Raw genomic sequence first — 17,823 nt, 5'->3', positions numbered from 1 at the left:
GAGTTCAGCAACCAGCCCCAAGTACTGCCCTCCAGCAGCAAGATTATGAAGTCAGTTGTCTCTGACTGGGAGAAAGGGAGAGACAGACAGGACCTTTTAAAAAACTCTTATCTTCATACTAAAAGGTAAAAATATGATTTTGGAGGTCTTGTTTGCACAGCTGAGCAACCACAGATCAACTGATGAAGTTCTCTGGGAACAGTTCGGAAAAGAATAAGTGCTGTGTGTCAATCATGATCAAATTTAAGTTAGGAAAAAAAGAAATTAAATCCTGCATTGATTCTCAGGCATGAGCCAGATTGTTCACGCATGAAACACAATGAGGGATTAATACTGAGCCCTTGTAACAGGAAATTCAACATCCATACTTGTTTTTGCAAAATCCTGATTAATGAACAGTGTAAGTACAGCACAGAACTGCCAGGGAGCATACCGAGCATAAAGAAGGGATGCACACAAGGGCTGAGAACAGGTCTTCATGGCCCCCTCCTCGCTCTACCTGCTTCACTGCCCCTACTTGGCTCCACTCCCTGAGTGGCCAAATGCTGACTGCTGCACGATGTCTGTGAAATGACAAGGATAGCAGTGGGCAGTGAAAAAACCAAGGGAGACAGAGTCAGCAGATCTCAGTTTGGTGCCCAAGCCCTCCATTCACTTCACACCATGCCTCCCCTTCTCCTTTGTAAAATATCAGGTGGGGGTGACTTCACTGCAGTGTGGGAGCATGGAATATGGGGAAGCTTTCTAACACTAAACCCCACCCATGGGGATCTCCCATTAATCCTGGCTCAGGATGGGAGGAGATTCACCTTCCGGAGTGGGCCACAGACTTTGGATCTCAGCAAAACCCGGTTGCAGGTAGAACTAACAAATTAGTGACTAAGGCTTCCAGCAAATCACTTCATCTTTCTCTGCCTTGACTTTCTCCTTGTAAAGAGGGGAGGGGGTCAATAGCAGCCACCTCAAAGTGTTACTCGAGATTAAATAAATAATGCAAAGTCTGGTACATAACAACTGCTCTATCAATGATCACCATAAGTACTAATATCATCACTTGATTTTTGTTGTAAGCCAATAAAGTCACATGCCTCTAAAAGCAATAAAGTGCTTTTATAATAGATTTTAGAAAACAGATTCCAGTGGCAAACTCCCTGGGTCCACTTGCTCAGGACTGCATATTTAAATCTTCATTTAAATAATTCACCCCATCTGTAAAACAGTACCTGTCAGAACTGGGCTGCTGGAGAGACTGAATAAACAAATATATGTAAAACACAAATGAGTAATAAATGTATGTAAAGCACAACTACGTGTTCTCTAAGTGTTAGTAGCTCTCATGACCTGCACCACCACCATCACTGTCCCCATTACCACCAGCAGCACCGTCTCTGTCCCACAGTCAGCATCACAACTGTCATCACCACCAGCACCATCACCACAGCCTCACCATCACCACCGCCATCATTACCCTGTCACCACCAGCACCGCCACCACTCTCACCTTCACCATCATCTTCTTGAAGGGACCACAATCAACCCCCCAGAAATTGCTTTCTTCTCAAATTAAAATTTTAACAACAACAATTGGACAGATTAAAAAGTTTATTTCAGCTACAATGACCCTGGACAATGACCCTGGACAATGACAGCCTGGTTTTTCTGTCCCTCACGTCATCTGTGGGTTTCTGCCTGCACAGAGTTCTGCCTGAGTGAAGTGAAAAAACAGCACAGGAAGGCCCAGATGTCCCCCACCTCCCACACCCCTGCTGAGGGGCAGAGGTAGTGCCTCTGCAATGGCAAGCAGAAACACCAAAACCACACCTGGGATTTGGAGGCAGATTTATTTACGTGGACGGGCACTGATCGTGATCACTCCCAGAACATCAGGCGCTGATCTCTGGTGGTCTAGGGCTTAGATGAGATAAACCAGCAGGAAGGACAGAAGCAGAATGGCTTGTCAGTTGGGGATTGGTTTATACGGGGTGCATCATAGTGACCGGCTGTGCATCACAGTGACCAGCCTTTTCTAAGAGACAGAAACAAGCAGGACTGGAACAGGAACTGTTACCTGAGCAACTAGGAAACTGAAGTATACTGGCAGGGGGGCATTTTCTGCTATGTTTGCCTCTCTTTTAGTTTCCCCAGTAAATCTTTGCTGGGAATATTATATATGATCTTCTGAGAAAAGGCCCAACTAGAATCTAGGCCTGTCTGTTCTGTAATGTCACTCTTGCAAGGTGGTGAGGGAGTTCATCTGATCTAGGACAGTGTCCAATGTGCCTTGGACACTCATAAAATCTCAGTCAATTGTTTGATTGATTATTCTACTTTCTTGGGATAACTGTCCATTAAATTTAAGGCCAAATTTTAAGAATTTAAAGGGGCAAAGAAGCAAGGACTGGGGTGAGCAGAATCCAGGTCAATTAATAAAAACCACAACTAGCAGAGGGACAGGGAAACAAGGACTGGGGTAAACAGTTTAAAACACAGAAATCAAGAGGAATAGACAGCAATCCTGTGAACTGTGTCCTTGGGCTTCACTCATGCATGGACTGGTCAGCATGACTAAACCTTCAGTGTGATCCTTGGAGGAGCTGTCCAGGTAAATTTTTCAGTGGATCTAAGGCTGGATTTCTGAAACATGTAGAGGTAGTTAATATGTACTTGGGTTATATGTATGTGCGGGAATGTCACGAGGTCAGGGCCAGTGACGCAGACACTGAAGCCTGAGCTGGTTGCAGGGGTATGGGTGTCAGTGCTGTGGCTTGAGCTTGCAGAACAAACAGCGGGGACAAGTTTGTCTCTGATCTTCCAGGAATACAAGGTAAAGATTTTCTGGCTGCAGTTGATGTTTCAGTCAATTGGATGCCAGAGGGGGCTTAAATCTCTGGACCAGATTATTTTGTGTCATTGATGACAGGTTTCCAAACAGCAGTTTGCTGTGCAGATCATCCCTGCAGGAGAGTTTTGGAAAAAATAGTTTTGTCCAAGGTGACCATAGCATGTCTAGCCTGTTGGACTTCATTCCTAGCAGAGCAACTTTCATCCATAAACAGGGTGTACTCAGCATCTGTCAGGGGGTCCAATCTGCAGAACAGTTCATCTCAGTACAGCATGGGACACCTGGGCAGCTAGGTCTCAGTTTAAGGCAGGCTTGTCAGCCTTCTTGATCAGAAGGACAGTGTCTGTTAGAGCTTGGAGACAAAGTGTGAAAGCAGCCTGTAGAGGCCGTTGGTCATTCTCAGGGGCTGACACTCTGAGCAAGCATAGAGAAGCCAGCAGCTCCGAGAAATTTATGGAGTTTCCTTCACGTAACCAGTTTCTGTCAGATATTGTAGCAGAGCTTTTGTGTAGGCGATGTGTACAGAGGGCAATCTCAGTGGCACTGGCAGCTTGGAGATCTTGAACTGGTTTTACAGGCGGGAGAGGTGTACTATATGTTGCAGGTGAGGGTTGCCTTGGGATAAAGCTCAATTGCCAAAGGGGCATAATTGATAGCAAGCCCTGGGCATGAGTCTTTTGTCCACAAGTCTGGAAATTGGTCTCTCATAATTTCGGGCTTATAATTAAGGCATTTCAGGCTAATGTAGGCACTATTCTTCCTCCTGGGGTACAGTCAGAGTCAATATCAAGTCCAGGACAGTTGTCCCAAGTGTAAGGGAGGCTGGTCACATCCCAGGGAAGGTATAGGGCACTAAAGCATGTACAGGAATTCATATTTGATAAAATGTCCCTCAGTCTCACAGGATCTGCTTTGGCAGAATTTCTTTTCAGTGGGGGCTCCTGGTGGGTAACTTCAGTCACTGGAGACATGTTTATTGGCTTCTTGCCTTCCTCTTTGAGGTCTACCAGGACAGCAATGTGGAACTGATCTAAGGCTTCATGGCCCTCTGCTTCATTACTGTCCCATGTTGGATACGATCAGGGTAGCTTCATTACTGTCCCATGTTGGATACGATCAGGGTAGGACTGTGTTCACCCAAGCATCAGGATCAACTACAGGGGCGGGGATTTTGACTTTAATCAGGCTTGGGCCCCATCTAATATATGGTGGCATCCTTCAGTATTAAACCACCAGAAGGAGTTGCTGACAGTAGCACAGGAAGCTACTGCAGGAGACAGAACTAGTGTTGGGGGCATCTCAGCTGGCCGAGCAACTTGGGGGTGATGAATGTGAGGAGGAGGCAGACCAGACTTGAGCCCCTTGTACAGAACAAGATAAAGCTTTTCTGGCTTGGGCTGAATCTGAGAGCTTCTCACATGGCCTTGTGTGTCTGTTTTAATGACTAGGATGGCTTTAGTGTCGTGCAGGACACAGGTGTGGAGCAGGGCAGAAGAGTTTTTAACCCCTTATGGCAACTGAGTCCACATGAGCTGTTCTTTCACTTTAGGATTTTCTCAGTTGAAGGAGCTTGTGGGAACAACTTGTAAGCATCTTGTAAATCTAGAACAGTCCAAAAAGGGAGTATGGGTTGGAAATTGCAGAGTGCAAGGTGACGTCTGCTTTGCTGATCGCACAGAGATATTGCCCAAGGTGATTAACAGTATATCCGACTGGTGTGTGGCTGGATACCTGTTTATGCTTCCTGTGACATCTGACAGCAAAGGGGGCCAAGGTGAGGTGGCACCATTGTTGGCCAGACCCGAAGGTGAGTCTTTAGTTCGTGCCTCTGGGAGGAGAGGTTTTAGAACTTCAGGATTGCAGTTATCTGCCTCAGGCTGATGCCAGCTTCATCTTTTTCTAAGGGAATAGTCAAAGTTGAAAGTTCAGGGTTAAATGAGAGGGTGAGATGTCCTCCCAGGCTGCAAGTTTGTACCTGGCATAAGGGGTGAGAGGCAAGTGTCCCAGGTGCCGTGGTGATGGTAATTTTTTGACAGAGGGAACTTTTGAAGGCAGAGAGTTCTGTTACATTGTCTATCAGGAAATTCACAGGTTTTCCCCTGACTTTGGCAATGACCATGGGCTCTCAGGGGCCCAGTTTGAAAAAGCTTGGTCTGTGCTATCTATTCAGGCCTGACAGGGTGCAACTTATTTGTCAGGGTTGACAGTCCAATTTTCCTCACTCAAAATGTGGAACTCAGAAGGAATTGCTGACAGTCATCTTAGGTGGGCGTTAGATGACGCCATCTGACCAGGATAGGCATGTCTGGGGCGGGGGGCTCTGTGGCCGAATGCAGGCAATGACCTTGAACTGGCTCAGTTGGCTGGAAATAGAGGAGTCAGGAGCAGGTGGGGGTGAGACTGTTGGCAGCAGCTGCAGCATCCAGCAAGGGTGCCATGGTAGAACTCTAGGGAAGAATGGGCCTCTTTTTCCTTTTTTTCTTGGAAATGCAGGGAGTGCTTTGGTTTTATTTTAACTCCATAAAAGCTCTTTTTTCTGCAGTCAGGGACTGTGTGTGGGTTTTGCCTAATTACTTCCCCTCTCTGACTTTCTGCATGTGTGTTCTGTACCCTTGAACAATGGTGCAACACACAAAGGGAAGGTGCCCCTCAGAGAGACCATTCAGATGCCCACCTGGCTGTGCCCCTCTTGGCAACTCAGGCAGGACTTAGCTAAGGAAGGTGTGAGGACTCCATTGTGCCTTATGTCAATTGCCAGGGAACCGCAGGTGAGAGTCCAGTCATCATGACCAGTGCTTCCCAGTCTTGGTACACAGACAGAGCAGCCTACTGCTTACGCTGTCTGTTCCACTCACACATTCATTCAGCAGGCACACAGAGGTTAAATATTCCAACCCCTATCCTGAGGGGGGCCTTAACTAACAGGGTTGATCAAGCTCTTCTTCTTGAATTGTGCAGGACTGACAGACTGACTAATGGGGATGCCCCTAGTAGTCTTACTAGAATCAAGAGAGCTGGCTGGCAGACACAGACAGACAGATAGATTGCATCCTTCCTCCTTTGGAGTCTGAAGTAAGCTGCTCAAGGAGGGAGCTAGAATTCCTCCTCCAAGGGGACTTGAGAAATCTGGAGGGTATGCCTTCCCCTTGGACTTGTAGAAGTCTTTGCTCCATCCAGGAGGGCCATGACCAATGACCAAAATGGTCAACATGGTAGGCCTTCCTGGTCAATGCATCAGATGCAGTGACAAGAAGAAATACCAAAGAAACACCCAGGATTTGGAGGCAGATTCATTAATGTTGTCGGGCTCTGACTGGGATCACTCCTAAAATATCAGGCCCTCATCTCTGGTGGTCTAAGGCTTACCCTGGACAAGCAAGCAGGAAGGACAGAGGCAGAATGGCTTGTCAGTTGGGGATTTGTTCATACCATGTGCATCACAGTGACCAGCTGTTGCTAAGAGACAGGAGCAACCAGATTTGGAACAGCAGTTATTACCTGCACACCCAAGGAACTGAAGTGTACCAGTGGGGCGAGGGTGGATTTTCTGCTACAACTCCAACTCTTAGGTATTAGAAAAAAGAACCAAGGTGAGGTTGAAGCAGAAACAATCAGGACTGGCAATCATCAAATAAACAAACAAACTGGGAAATTTTCTCCCAGAATGTGAGAGGAGTGACTCCTATCCAAAGCCCCATGGAGCTGGCTATTCAGCTATTATTAAGGGCTACCTAGCTTCACGTTTCTCTCCTCTAATAAAGATCAACAAACTTGATGGCTTGACCTCTCTTACTGTGTTAGTTACTTATGTCATTACTGAGACATAATACCCCAACACCCACAAGTTAAGGGAGGAAAGGTTTATTTAGCTCACAGTTTGTAGAGATTTCACTCCATAGTCAGCTGGCACTGAGGCAGGGTGGCACACGGCAGAGGGGCAAAGTTCATGGTGGTGGAAGACAGCAAAAGCAACAAACAGGGAGAGACAAGCCTCTTTCTGTCTCATATAGTGTATGTAGGCTACTGGCCTTAGGACAGGTGTAGCACTCATACCCCCTGTCTGAGCCAGAACTGTGCCAAACCAATCAGGACTGACTTAATAATCACACACCCTTATTTCCAGCATCACACACTTGAGATTCAGCCACCTCTGAAAACTCTGTCCCCCTGACAGCATGAGGCTTTGGGGGACATCTAGACACAAACCATATCAGTTACCCTTTGTTGATTGTGAGACTAAGACATGTAACGTAAGCCATTGATTTGCAACATAAATCAGTGTTTGGCCATCCCAGAGACCCTCTCTAGCTTGCTGGCAACCACCAGGTTGTGAGTTCTGGGATTAATAGGATCTGCCAAAGCACACTCCACATGGGGACGAGGGAATCCGGTTTCCTAGGAGTGAAGACTCCAAAACTGGTCTAGACTCATTGAATTTACCTCTGGAAACCAAGTTTCAGTTTTCTGACCCATGCAGCAGGAAAAATGCCTGCTGCACAGTCGCCATCTGGGTAAATAGGACGGAACTGTAAAGCCTTTAGCGCAGTCCTAGTACTCCAAGTGATGAGTGCTGCTCGTGACAGGGCCTCTGAATCTTCTGTTCCTCTTCCCTTTCTTTCTTTCTGCAGATGCCGTCTCCTGCTCCTCCCCTCTGCTGCTCCTCCCCTTCCTTTCTCTTTCCCATTCTCCCTGCTTCTCCTTCTTCACCCTCCTTCCCCATCCCCCATTCCTGTCCCCTCCTGGGTTTTTTTTTTTTTTTTTTTTGTCTTTTTTTCCAGTACCAGGAATCGAACTCACAACCTTGCACTTACCAGGCAGGTTTTGTGCCACTGAGCTAAATCCCCAGCCTTTCCTGTCCCCTCCTGCTTCCCTTTTTCTGCTTCCCCTCTGCCTTTTCTTCCCCATCCTTGGATCACATTGACTTGCTTATTAATGAGTTTAGGATGATTATATGAAGTGAAAATATGATAGGTTGCATTTTACTGTTTTAATATGTAATATACTAATGTGATTAATTGCACTGATTTGTTTTTGATTTCTTAAAGACGTGTCTACTACAAAATTTAAAATTGCACTCAAGGCGTCCAGCTGTGGCCAGCCTTAGATTTCCAAGAGGCAGTGTCTCAGTGCTCGCACACTGGGCTGGTAGGTGCCACACAGCCCCTCCGGGGCTCCAGCATTCTCATTCCCTGCTCCTGTCACCTGGCTACCCAGCATTCACTATTGTTTAAATTAAATTACTTTCTCAAGTTAAAGAAAATCTATTTTAATAAAACCTGGTACCATCACTGGATGTAGAAACCCAGTATGCAAAAGACAAAATGGTATGCCCAAAACAAACAGAAATAATCAATAAAAAACCCAACAGTGCTACGTTCTAGCTAGGTATCATTGCTTGTCTGAAAAGTTGTGATCCTGGGGCCAGTTATCTTTGATTAAAAATAGAAAGAGATTAGCACTTGCCAAATAGACGCTACAGACAGATTTGCACCCAACTGAGGTTTTCTCCTTTACCATTCAGTCTGAAAGAACATTGTCAAGGAGAACACTTTCCTCCCTCGGCAGCTTGGTGTCATTGGTAAACCAATCTCAGGAAACCTGGATATAATGAGAAACCGTTCACTAAACAGGGATTCCAAAGTTCTGGATTCAAATCCTAATTACCTGCGACAACATGAGCACATCACTTAACATCCCTGCATCTGGCTTCCTCCTCTGTAAAATGAATCCAATGAGTATCTTCATGCTCTCAACAGCTGTGGTGAAAATCAAATGCTCTTTAGCGATAGCATTGTTAAAACCCTAGGGATCCCAAAAGTCATTATATGGGCGTGTGTCAGTTGCACTGTTGTGGCTGCCTCGATGTCCTTAATGGATTCAAAGTGTTCACCTTTCATGGTCATTCGTATTCTGAGGAAGAGCCCAGAAGTCACATGGTGCCAGATCTGCTGGGATGTCTGTCTGTTAATATGTTTTCCTTCTTTTATTTTTAAAATGAATTTTTAAAAAAAGATGGATGGGGACAGATCATGTTCTTAGGGCACGTGGCAGTGACATTTTCCGTAGCTTTGATTGCATCTCATAAAGACACTCGAGGGGGCTGGGGATTTAGCTCAGTGGCAAAGCGCCTGCCTGGCAAGTGCAAGGTCGTGAGTTCGGTTCCCGGTACCGAAGAAAAACCAAAAAAAAAAAAAAGACACTCGAGAGAGAACTTCCAGAACTGCTGCAGAAAGTGGCCGGAATGTGGGATAAGCATGTTGGAAGTGTGGGGAAGTGTTTGGAGCAGCAATCAGTGGCACTATGTCTTTTACTGTATTCGATTTTTAACCTAAATCTTCACCAGCTATTTCATATTTCCAATGAAACCATGAAACAAACCTGTAAATCGAAGGACTGAAGGTGTCCTATCCAGCCCCTGCTTGACTCTTCTCTCTTCTGAGGCAACGCCAGGACTCCGCCCTCCACGGAGCAGCCGTCTCCCAAGGTTTTGTGTTTCTAGTGCACTGCATCCTTCTGAGATGCCAGAGCCAGTTAGCAAAGGGAGTCTGCTTGCACTGAGGACTCACACTGACCCATCTGCAGGCTCTCAGCAGTGTCAGTAAGAAAAAATAGCAAAGCCAGGCGAAACAAACAATACAGCCTTGTACTAAAATACTGGCAGTATTTGCTAGTCAGTAGAAATGGAATAATTGGTTATGTTTGCTAGTATCAATTGGTGCTATGGTGACAGGTGGAAATGAATTTTCCTGGTTCTGAAACAGTTCAGTTTTCTGTCCCTCAGGGTGACTCCCTCCTGTATGCCCCAGAGTGATCCAGGCCCAAAGGCTTTATTATATTAAAATACATTCTGGCACAGAAAGAAGTTTGCTAGCAGCAACTTAGGAGGGCAACAAGACACTCCCAGAAAACTGCATGGAGTGAAAGCACCCAGCCCATACTAGCCAGCCTGTTCTTTGCTGAGGAAACAGTTTCTTGTTTCCCTGAAGAGACACCAAATATTCTGCACAAACGCAGCCAGATTGCTATCAGAGTTCTTTGGGTACCAGATGAAATCAGGAGCTCAGAGTAGACTTGCAAACCATTTAATGAGCCATGGCAAATCAATTACTTAACCCTCTTAAGTGCATTTGCTAGGGGTTGCTAATGCCCCCTCTGGCTGCTTCCTGGGGTTTTATGGGAGCACATAGATCCCAAAGAAGGAGACTTTTGGAACAACAAGCTGCTCCCTTCATGAAGACAAACATACAAACAAAGCTAGCAGAAGATACCTTCAGAGCTTAATACAGGCACCAGAAAGTCCTATAGTGAACGTTGCACACTCATGTTCCACACATACACTAGCTCCATTACATAGACAAGGAATGGAATTGCATTTGCAAACAACTGGAAGCTTGTCTTCACCCTCAGAAGGAAGTCACTCCCAAGTGTGAACCGGTCACCTCTGCTGGCCCAGAGAATGGCTTAGGCAATCATTAATACGGCATTAAAAGCATGAACAAGAAAGCAACTCCATATTTTAACTTCAAGCCCTTCAATTAGGCTGTGCTAGTAATATCCATTAATATCCCTCTAACACCTGTTCATTTCCCAGTTTAACAAAGGTCCCAGATTCCAAAGCCTTGGGCAAACATAGCTAACTAGAATTTAAAGTGTTTCATTTTCAGTCTAACATTTATGCTTGCGGTTTTCTTCTATTTACAGGAAGCTATGTTGATTTAACATTTTTAATATATGTATAATTTCTTTCTAAGGTAACTATTTGTGTGAGAAGCATAATTAGCTTCAAGTGAAATATTAAACATTAACATAGGCTAAAATAAAAAAAATTTAGGTAGTACTAAACTGACTAAAACTCAGAGAAGACCAAATAGAGTAATTATCCACATGAAAGACACCAAGAGTGTATTTTCCTCTACATTTTTGGAATGCTCATGGTGCGCTACAGTAATAAAGTAGGGTACTAATAAGTGTTTCTCCTGTCTGTGCTTCCGTGTCCGGTAAGTAAAAGAGAGCAAGTACAAGTACCCAGGCCCCACGGGTAATGACGCCTGTAGGTGCTCTGCAGGGGCCCTGCTCTCCAGGCAATACTGGGAGGACATGAGAAGCCATCAGCTCAGGACAGCTCTGCTCTCCTGACCCAGGAGGGAACCGCGGGTCTCAAGTCCGTGGGCTCCCCACCTCCCAGATCCCGGTTGGGTAAGCCTCAGCAGGAGACTGGAGAGTGAGAGGAAAGTGGGGTCCAGTATTTGCTCCACGTCTGGCTGTCTGCGAGGCAGCCCCAAAGCATGTTTGTGTTTGAAGCAAAGAGCCAAAAAATTTCAATTTAGCTGGCACTATCTTCATGCTTTTCTTATAGAAAGCCAGGCTTGAGCCTACTTTTTGAAACACTGTAGTGTAAATACTCTCAACTCTAATATTTATTATTTAATCTAATTATGAGTCTTGGTGCTGCTGTAAGGACTAGTACCACCTTCTGAAGTTCTGTCTGGGAGAGCCACTGCGGTATCAGTCAGCGTCTTGGGCACATTGCTATATTCTGTTATAAAATATGTTTAAAAATAGACAAGCTTATGTAAACAAGGTAAAGGTCATCTCTAATCCTACCATTACCACTTGGTGAATTCTTAGCCTACGTTATATACATAAAGATACATTCTTCACAAAATTGGGACCATTTTCTATATTTGCTAATTCTTCCACTAATTCATTAGTCCGCTCAACAAATGTTAATGATGACCCCTCCACCAAGACTAAGCAATGAGCAAGGCAGACACCTCAGCCCTGTGAAGCTGACACGTTACTGGGAGAAGTAGGTAAGCAAGAGAACATATTTTCAAACTGTGAAAAATATTGGGAAAGAAAAGTGAGAGAAGCCACATGTGGTGGTCCACGCCTCTAAATCTTTTTTTTTTTTAATAAAAGGAGGAAAACATTAACAGACAGACAATCTTTTACAAAATAGCAAAAGAACAGTACAGACAATAAGGAGTTACAAAGTGGTAGGAAATTAACAATGCTTGCTGTATTACATATTGATATCTTCAAAGTGGTTTCTCATGAAAACAGATAGAGTCATGCAATATTGATCAACCAAGGACTTATTGACAGTTTCTTTCAGCAAAGAAATATAAGACAGTAGAACAACCAAGTTAACTATCCTGTATATACATACATACAAAATTTCTCCTTCTTTCCCTTCTCTTTTCCCACATCCCAGTTGCCCTTTACCCTTGAGTGCTTTCCTATCATTTCACAATGTCTATCATACCTCCGAGTTTAAATTAACTCTTTCAGGTTTTACACTAGTGAAACAATGAGGTGCTTGCACATGTATGTTTGATGTATTTCACTTATGAGTATGGTCTCTAGTTCACAGCTCTAAATCTTATTACTCAGGAGGCTGAGACAGGAAGATCAACACAAGTTCAAAGCCAGCCTGGGCTACATAGTGAGTTCAAGACCAGTCTGAACTGCATGATAATACCCTATCAGAAAGAAAGAAAGAAAACTCTAGGACAGCAACCATTTTAGCATTTTAGGAGAGGCAACCATTAATGGGAACCTGATAAGCCACACGTCACATGGCTGGGATGTCCAGGGAAGGGATTTTGTACAGAGGGAGAGCGAGTACCAAGGCCATTCCTACCTCAGGCAGAGCCCTGCCCTGCTATTTCCACTGATCAATCCATCAGAAATATTTCCTTTTATATTCATTCATTTAAGACATATTTACTGGGACCTGCTATGGGTCATTACTGACAAAGTTACCCCTGAGATGCTTACCTTTTAGCTCGGGGAGATGGAGACAATTAAAAAGCAAGTATATCAGCGAGTAAAGGGAAAACTGGGACGATTAACCCACCTATGCCAAAGATGGCAATTTTTTAAAATTTTTGCACGGAACTTATATATGTTACCTAGAGAAATTCAAGGAATAAGAATTTGAAGAGAAAAAAAATGTCATTACATTCCATTGTAATGGCTATCTAAAAAATGGAACACTAGACATGTAAGGGTTAAAATTAAAGTCAAAAGGGAATTTAATTGGGGGATGTCCGTTATATACGGTTGTCAAGAAGGTACCTAGGTATGGTACAAGAGCAGAGACTTTAAGGGAGAAGGGGCGAAGCCAAGTTGATACGAGGGGGGAGGGTCAGTCCCAGGTGACTCCGAGTCGCGCTTGTTCCCAGTGGGTTTGAACATAGGTGAGTGGTCCATGAGGCTGGCGGGAAGGGTGGAAGAGTGGAGCAGAGACCCAGGTGACAGAGACGGTCAGAGCCGCCACGAGGCTCCTAGGAGCCCCGGCCCCTGGGGCTGTCATTCTGAGGAGGTGGGCGCGATGGCAGTTTGGAGCAGAGGATGTATGCGCTGAGCTGAACTCAAGTTAAGTAGAATTGTTCTCCCTGCTGCGCTGGAATAAATGAACTTTGTCAATAAGTAATGTTCTGCAGCGTTATCTTCAATGGATGTACACTGATTTCCATATTGTTGGGCATATACCTAATTTCCAACTTTGAAATTATGTTTAGATGCTGCACTTTACAATCTTGTTCAAAATCTCCATCTTTCCACCTCTGTAGACACAAATTGCCTAAGGGAGACTGTGAGGCTGGAAGCTCCTGACCAGGGCAGCAGAGTGTCTGTATTAGTGGTGATGACATTGCTTTTGTGGGTGACTGTTCAAGTTTCTATTCACTGATCACTGACTCTTTGCTAGGAGAGTGAAACTCATTTTATTTGTTGTATCTTTTTGATCCTCACCACCCTGCTACAAGGAAGGTACTGTTATTATCCCCACTTACTGAGAGGCAAAATGAGGCTTCAAGATGTCTGGCAACTCCCCTAAGCACACAAGGCTGGTAGGCATAGGACTGAGGATTCAAACCCAGGTCTGTCTGAAGACAGAGTCCAAGATTTGAACTCAGTGAAGAGATAATTCACACAGATCCCTCTTTACAAGATGGCACTAGGAGAGCAAGGTTGGGTCAGCCTCCCAAAACACCATCCTTAGTCCAGTGTCACAGATCCTGGGCCACAATCATGATGCTTCATTACTATTTTCCTTATTTAAATCAAGTAGGACTTCACGTTCATCCTTGGAAAAACTTTTTAAGCAGAGGCAAGTGGCCGTGCACAGCATCCTGGTCCTCCACCTACTAGTTTGTGACTTTGGCCACACCATTTAACCTCTTGGTCTTTCTGTTTCCTCGATGGCACAGTGAGGGCAGGACTGACACCCTGTGCTGCTGTCAGGATTAAATGAGCTAATACATGTGGACTAGGAACTATCCTAGTAAGTGCTCAATAAATACTAGGTATTACTAGTATTTGAAAAATAAATCTAAAAGGGTTGGCATGATTTTCTCCCACTTCCAACTGAAAGGTCCTTCCTGCACTCTTCTTGTCTTACCATCCTACTGGCCTCCCACAAGGATGGGTGCAGAAGACCAAGTCTGCTTCCAATAATATGACCACCACTCTGCGGAGTTGGGTTATATGTTAACTATGGGCCCGAGCAAATACGTGATAGCAAAAGCAGAGTTCTCATTCTGCATGTTTTTATGTCCCATAAGGCTTTGCTCAAGACTTCTCACATTAATCAACATTCACCGTCTGAGCTGGGCTTGGAAGCACATGCCTGTAACCCCAGCACCTCTGGGAGGATGAGAGGGATGGCTGCAAGTTCAAGTCCAGCCTAGAACTTAGAGAGACCATGTCTCAAAATAAAAAGAATAAAAGGGGCCGGGGATGTAGCTCAGTTGGAAGGCCCTGGGTTCACTCCACAGGATCACCAAAAAATTTTTAAAAACCACTTGAATGTGTGAGCGAATGAATGAATGAGAAGAAGTATCACATCATACATAACAGAAAGTTGTAATTTGACACAATCACTGTACTTTATTTGTCACCATTCTTCCAACTTTTAATCCAAACCCATTCATTGGAGTTTTTTAAATTTCAAATGTTCTCATAAATGTTAGAAACAGTGATAAACATAGCATTTATTTACTTGTTTATTTCCTCTGTTTCAGTCCACAAAGGTCTTAAGATGGCTTACAAAGGTAGAAAACTCACGATGAAGCTAATCAAAAATGAGAAGGAAAGAAAGGGGAAAGAAGGGCGGGTGCAGAAGACAAAGTAAAGAACAATATTAAAATACCCAAGCCGCAAACCCTGTAAACAGACCATGAGTTCTGCTGAAATAGTCAAAATACTCAAACATCAACATAAAAAACTAAACTAGTGAGTTACATAAATCACAACAGTTGCTGGATGGGCCAACTGCTAGGGAGACTTGGCCACTCCTGGTTACCTGGCCCTGCAAGCAGGCACCACAAGGGTCACCTAGCACCTCTAGAACCAAACAGCCTCTGTGCAGTGTGAGGGCCCCGGTGTAGAGCATAGGGTCTGGAAGACCATCTCTCACACACTCCGCTGGGAGATGACAACCAGCACGTGGGACACGCTACGTCCTGGCAGGAAAGAAATGCATTTTCCATGTGGGTGATTTATTGTTTAGAGTAAAAGAGTAGCCTGTTTCTGTCGATGTGTGAAATTTATAATTTCCATTTCTAGGTGTGTGTTTTTATTATTTTAGGTAAGCAGCACATACTGCTTTTACAGTAGTCAAATATAAACAGAGGAAACCTGAAAAATTGTCCTACTCTGTTAGGGTGTGGTCTGCTTAGCTCTTAGACAATGTTATCCTCTCTGAGTCATGAGAAAAGACTTGAGAAGTTGTCCCTTCAGATGTTTGGAGATGCTGCTCTAAAAGTCATTCCCTTACATCAGAGAGATTTTCCCTGGTAAAAATAAAGACAGTTCTTTCCACTGCACAAATATCAGGAGTTTTTGAGAGTCAGGCAGACCTAGAACTGTGTTGTGGTTTTGACACTTTCTATGTGTTGCCTTGTACCTCTTGGGGCCTCGGTTTCCTCACTTTAAAATGGGAGATTTAATTTATGAACCATCTTGTAAATTTCTGCCTCCACAACTAGGCTAATCAAAATTTTACAAATACTATCTACCACAATCGTGTGGTAGAGGTAACTTTATATAAAACTTTAGTAGACCCAAAACACTGTAGCTATTGCTGTCTTCTACTTGATACACAGTTTCAGGCATAAAATAGATAATGCATAAATTCGTTAACAACCAGGTGCGTAAATGAATATTGCCACCTAGGAGTCTTTGTCAACTGGCAATCTCTCTTAGTGTTTGAAATCACAGCATGGTGGTTAAGAGCTTAGATTAAGTAGTCAGGATGCCATTGCTAATCACCTGTGTAGTCTCAGATAAACTGGGTACCATCCTGTGTCTCACTTTACCATCTAAAATAGAATGATAGCAGTAACTTTTTTACAGGAATCTTGTAGAAACTACTCCATGAGGATTGTAAACTCTTGGCATTATCCCTGGGACACAGTAAACACTTAATAATTATTAGTGGTAGTACAATTTATCTTATGTAATTCTATATCACAAAGCCTTTATTTGTTTTCCACATGTTTCTTATAGTCCTAATGCTCTGGGATCATGGAATTCCCAAAAAGCAAGCCAAGTGTTTGTATAAGCTAATGGATTTGTTTCTACACTCACATCTATTTTCTTTTCCTGTTTCACCCTTGTTTCTGCAGGACTTCATTGTAACTGTAGTTTTCTCATTCCTGTGGTTGGTGGGTTCATCCGCTTGGGCAAAGGGACTGTCTGATGTCAAAGTTGCAACAGACCCCAAAGAAGTCTTGTTATTAATGTCAGCTTGCAAGCAGCCATCCAACAAATGCATGGTGGTCCACAGCCCTGTCATGTCCAGCTTAAACACCTCTGTGGTAAGTATGCTACCTCCTAAGTCCTCTTGGCCAGTCAATAGATAAGAAAACATCTCCAAAGCCATCTTGGAAATTTCTGCCCTCAGAGCTAGACCTATAAAAAACGGTAATATTTCACTCTGGGTACAAGATGATCATCTGGCCTTCAAGGTTTTTATTGTCAGAATCTATATACTTTAATGCCTCCAAATATAGCACTATTAATAAAAACCTAGTATTAGCATCTGCTACTTAGATGATGGTCGAGTTAGAATTGTATTCCAGAAACACATATGAAGTCTGAATGTTAAACTGAAGCCTGCTAGAAGTTTAAAGGAGTATTTGATGATGTAGAAATTTCCTGGGAAGAGGATATTACTTAAGCCAGCGTAGTTAGAATACATCCATCTGATGGAAGAAAAATGTGCAAACTTAGTAGAATGCAAAAGGAGACATATGGCATAAAAAGTACTTATTCTAGTCATGATAATTTTTATCTTCTTCATACTCCTGCTTTAGTTGCTTGAAAGGTGCCCCAGTTACTTTCTCATTACTGGGACAAAACACCTGACACCTACAAATTAAAGGAGGAAAAGTTTATTTTAGCTCACAGCTTAGAGGGGTTTTATTCCATAGTTGATTGGCTCCAAGACAAGGTGGCAAGCAGAGACACATGACAGAGGAGGAAACAGTGAGGGGGCCTGAGGGGGGCTGTGAGCCTCCCTTTCCCTTTTATCCCACCCAGGCTTCAAGCTTATTGACTGGTAACCCCCACACCTAGGATGGGCCTTCCCATTAGCCACACCCAGATCTACGCTATACACCCATAACTGTACTAAACCAATCAGTGGGCTAATTTAGCTATTACACAACCCTTAATTTAGCCACCTCTGAGAATGTGGGTACAAACCACAACAATAGCTTTAGAAAAGATGCACTATATTCGTTGAACATTCGTCAACTATTGTCATCACGTGTATGGCTCTTACAGGAAGAGAGGAAATCTGACAGTTAACAAAGATGCTAAATTGGATTCTTAATTTATTTAAGAGTAAAAAGTGGTGTTATTCAAAAGAAAGAAGCTGTGTCTGAGACAGACATGAGCTACAATGGCAACAAAACACAACATTTATCAAAGAACAGGAGGCTCAGCAGTGATTGTTAAAAGAACATT

General features: G+C 43.8%; 1 protein-coding gene and 1 long non-coding RNA gene across 2 annotated transcripts in view; one reads left to right on the top strand and one right to left on the bottom strand.

Annotated features, from left to right (window-relative positions):
* Positions 1 to 17,823, bottom strand: part of LOC102023946 — a 97,959-nt gene that overhangs the window by 46,432 nt on the left and 33,704 nt on the right. The gene's annotated exons all lie outside the window — the stretch shown is intronic.
* Synpr (synaptoporin) overlaps positions 1 to 17,823 on the top strand; it is a 181,192-nt gene that overhangs the window by 156,934 nt on the left and 6,435 nt on the right. Inside the window, exon 4 of the mRNA XM_005409042.2 lies at positions 16,479 to 16,670. Coding sequence (XP_005409099.1) covers positions 16,479 to 16,670 — 192 coding nt within the window. The remainder of the gene's footprint in view (positions 1 to 16,478; positions 16,671 to 17,823) is intronic.

This window comes from Chinchilla lanigera, unplaced genomic scaffold (genome assembly GCF_000276665.1).
Source record: "Chinchilla lanigera isolate Chin_1 unplaced genomic scaffold, ChiLan1.0 scaffold00116, whole genome shotgun sequence".
Lineage (NCBI taxonomy): Eukaryota > Metazoa > Chordata > Mammalia > Rodentia > Chinchillidae > Chinchilla > Chinchilla lanigera.
This window is presented reverse-complemented; position numbering and strand designations above follow the sequence as displayed.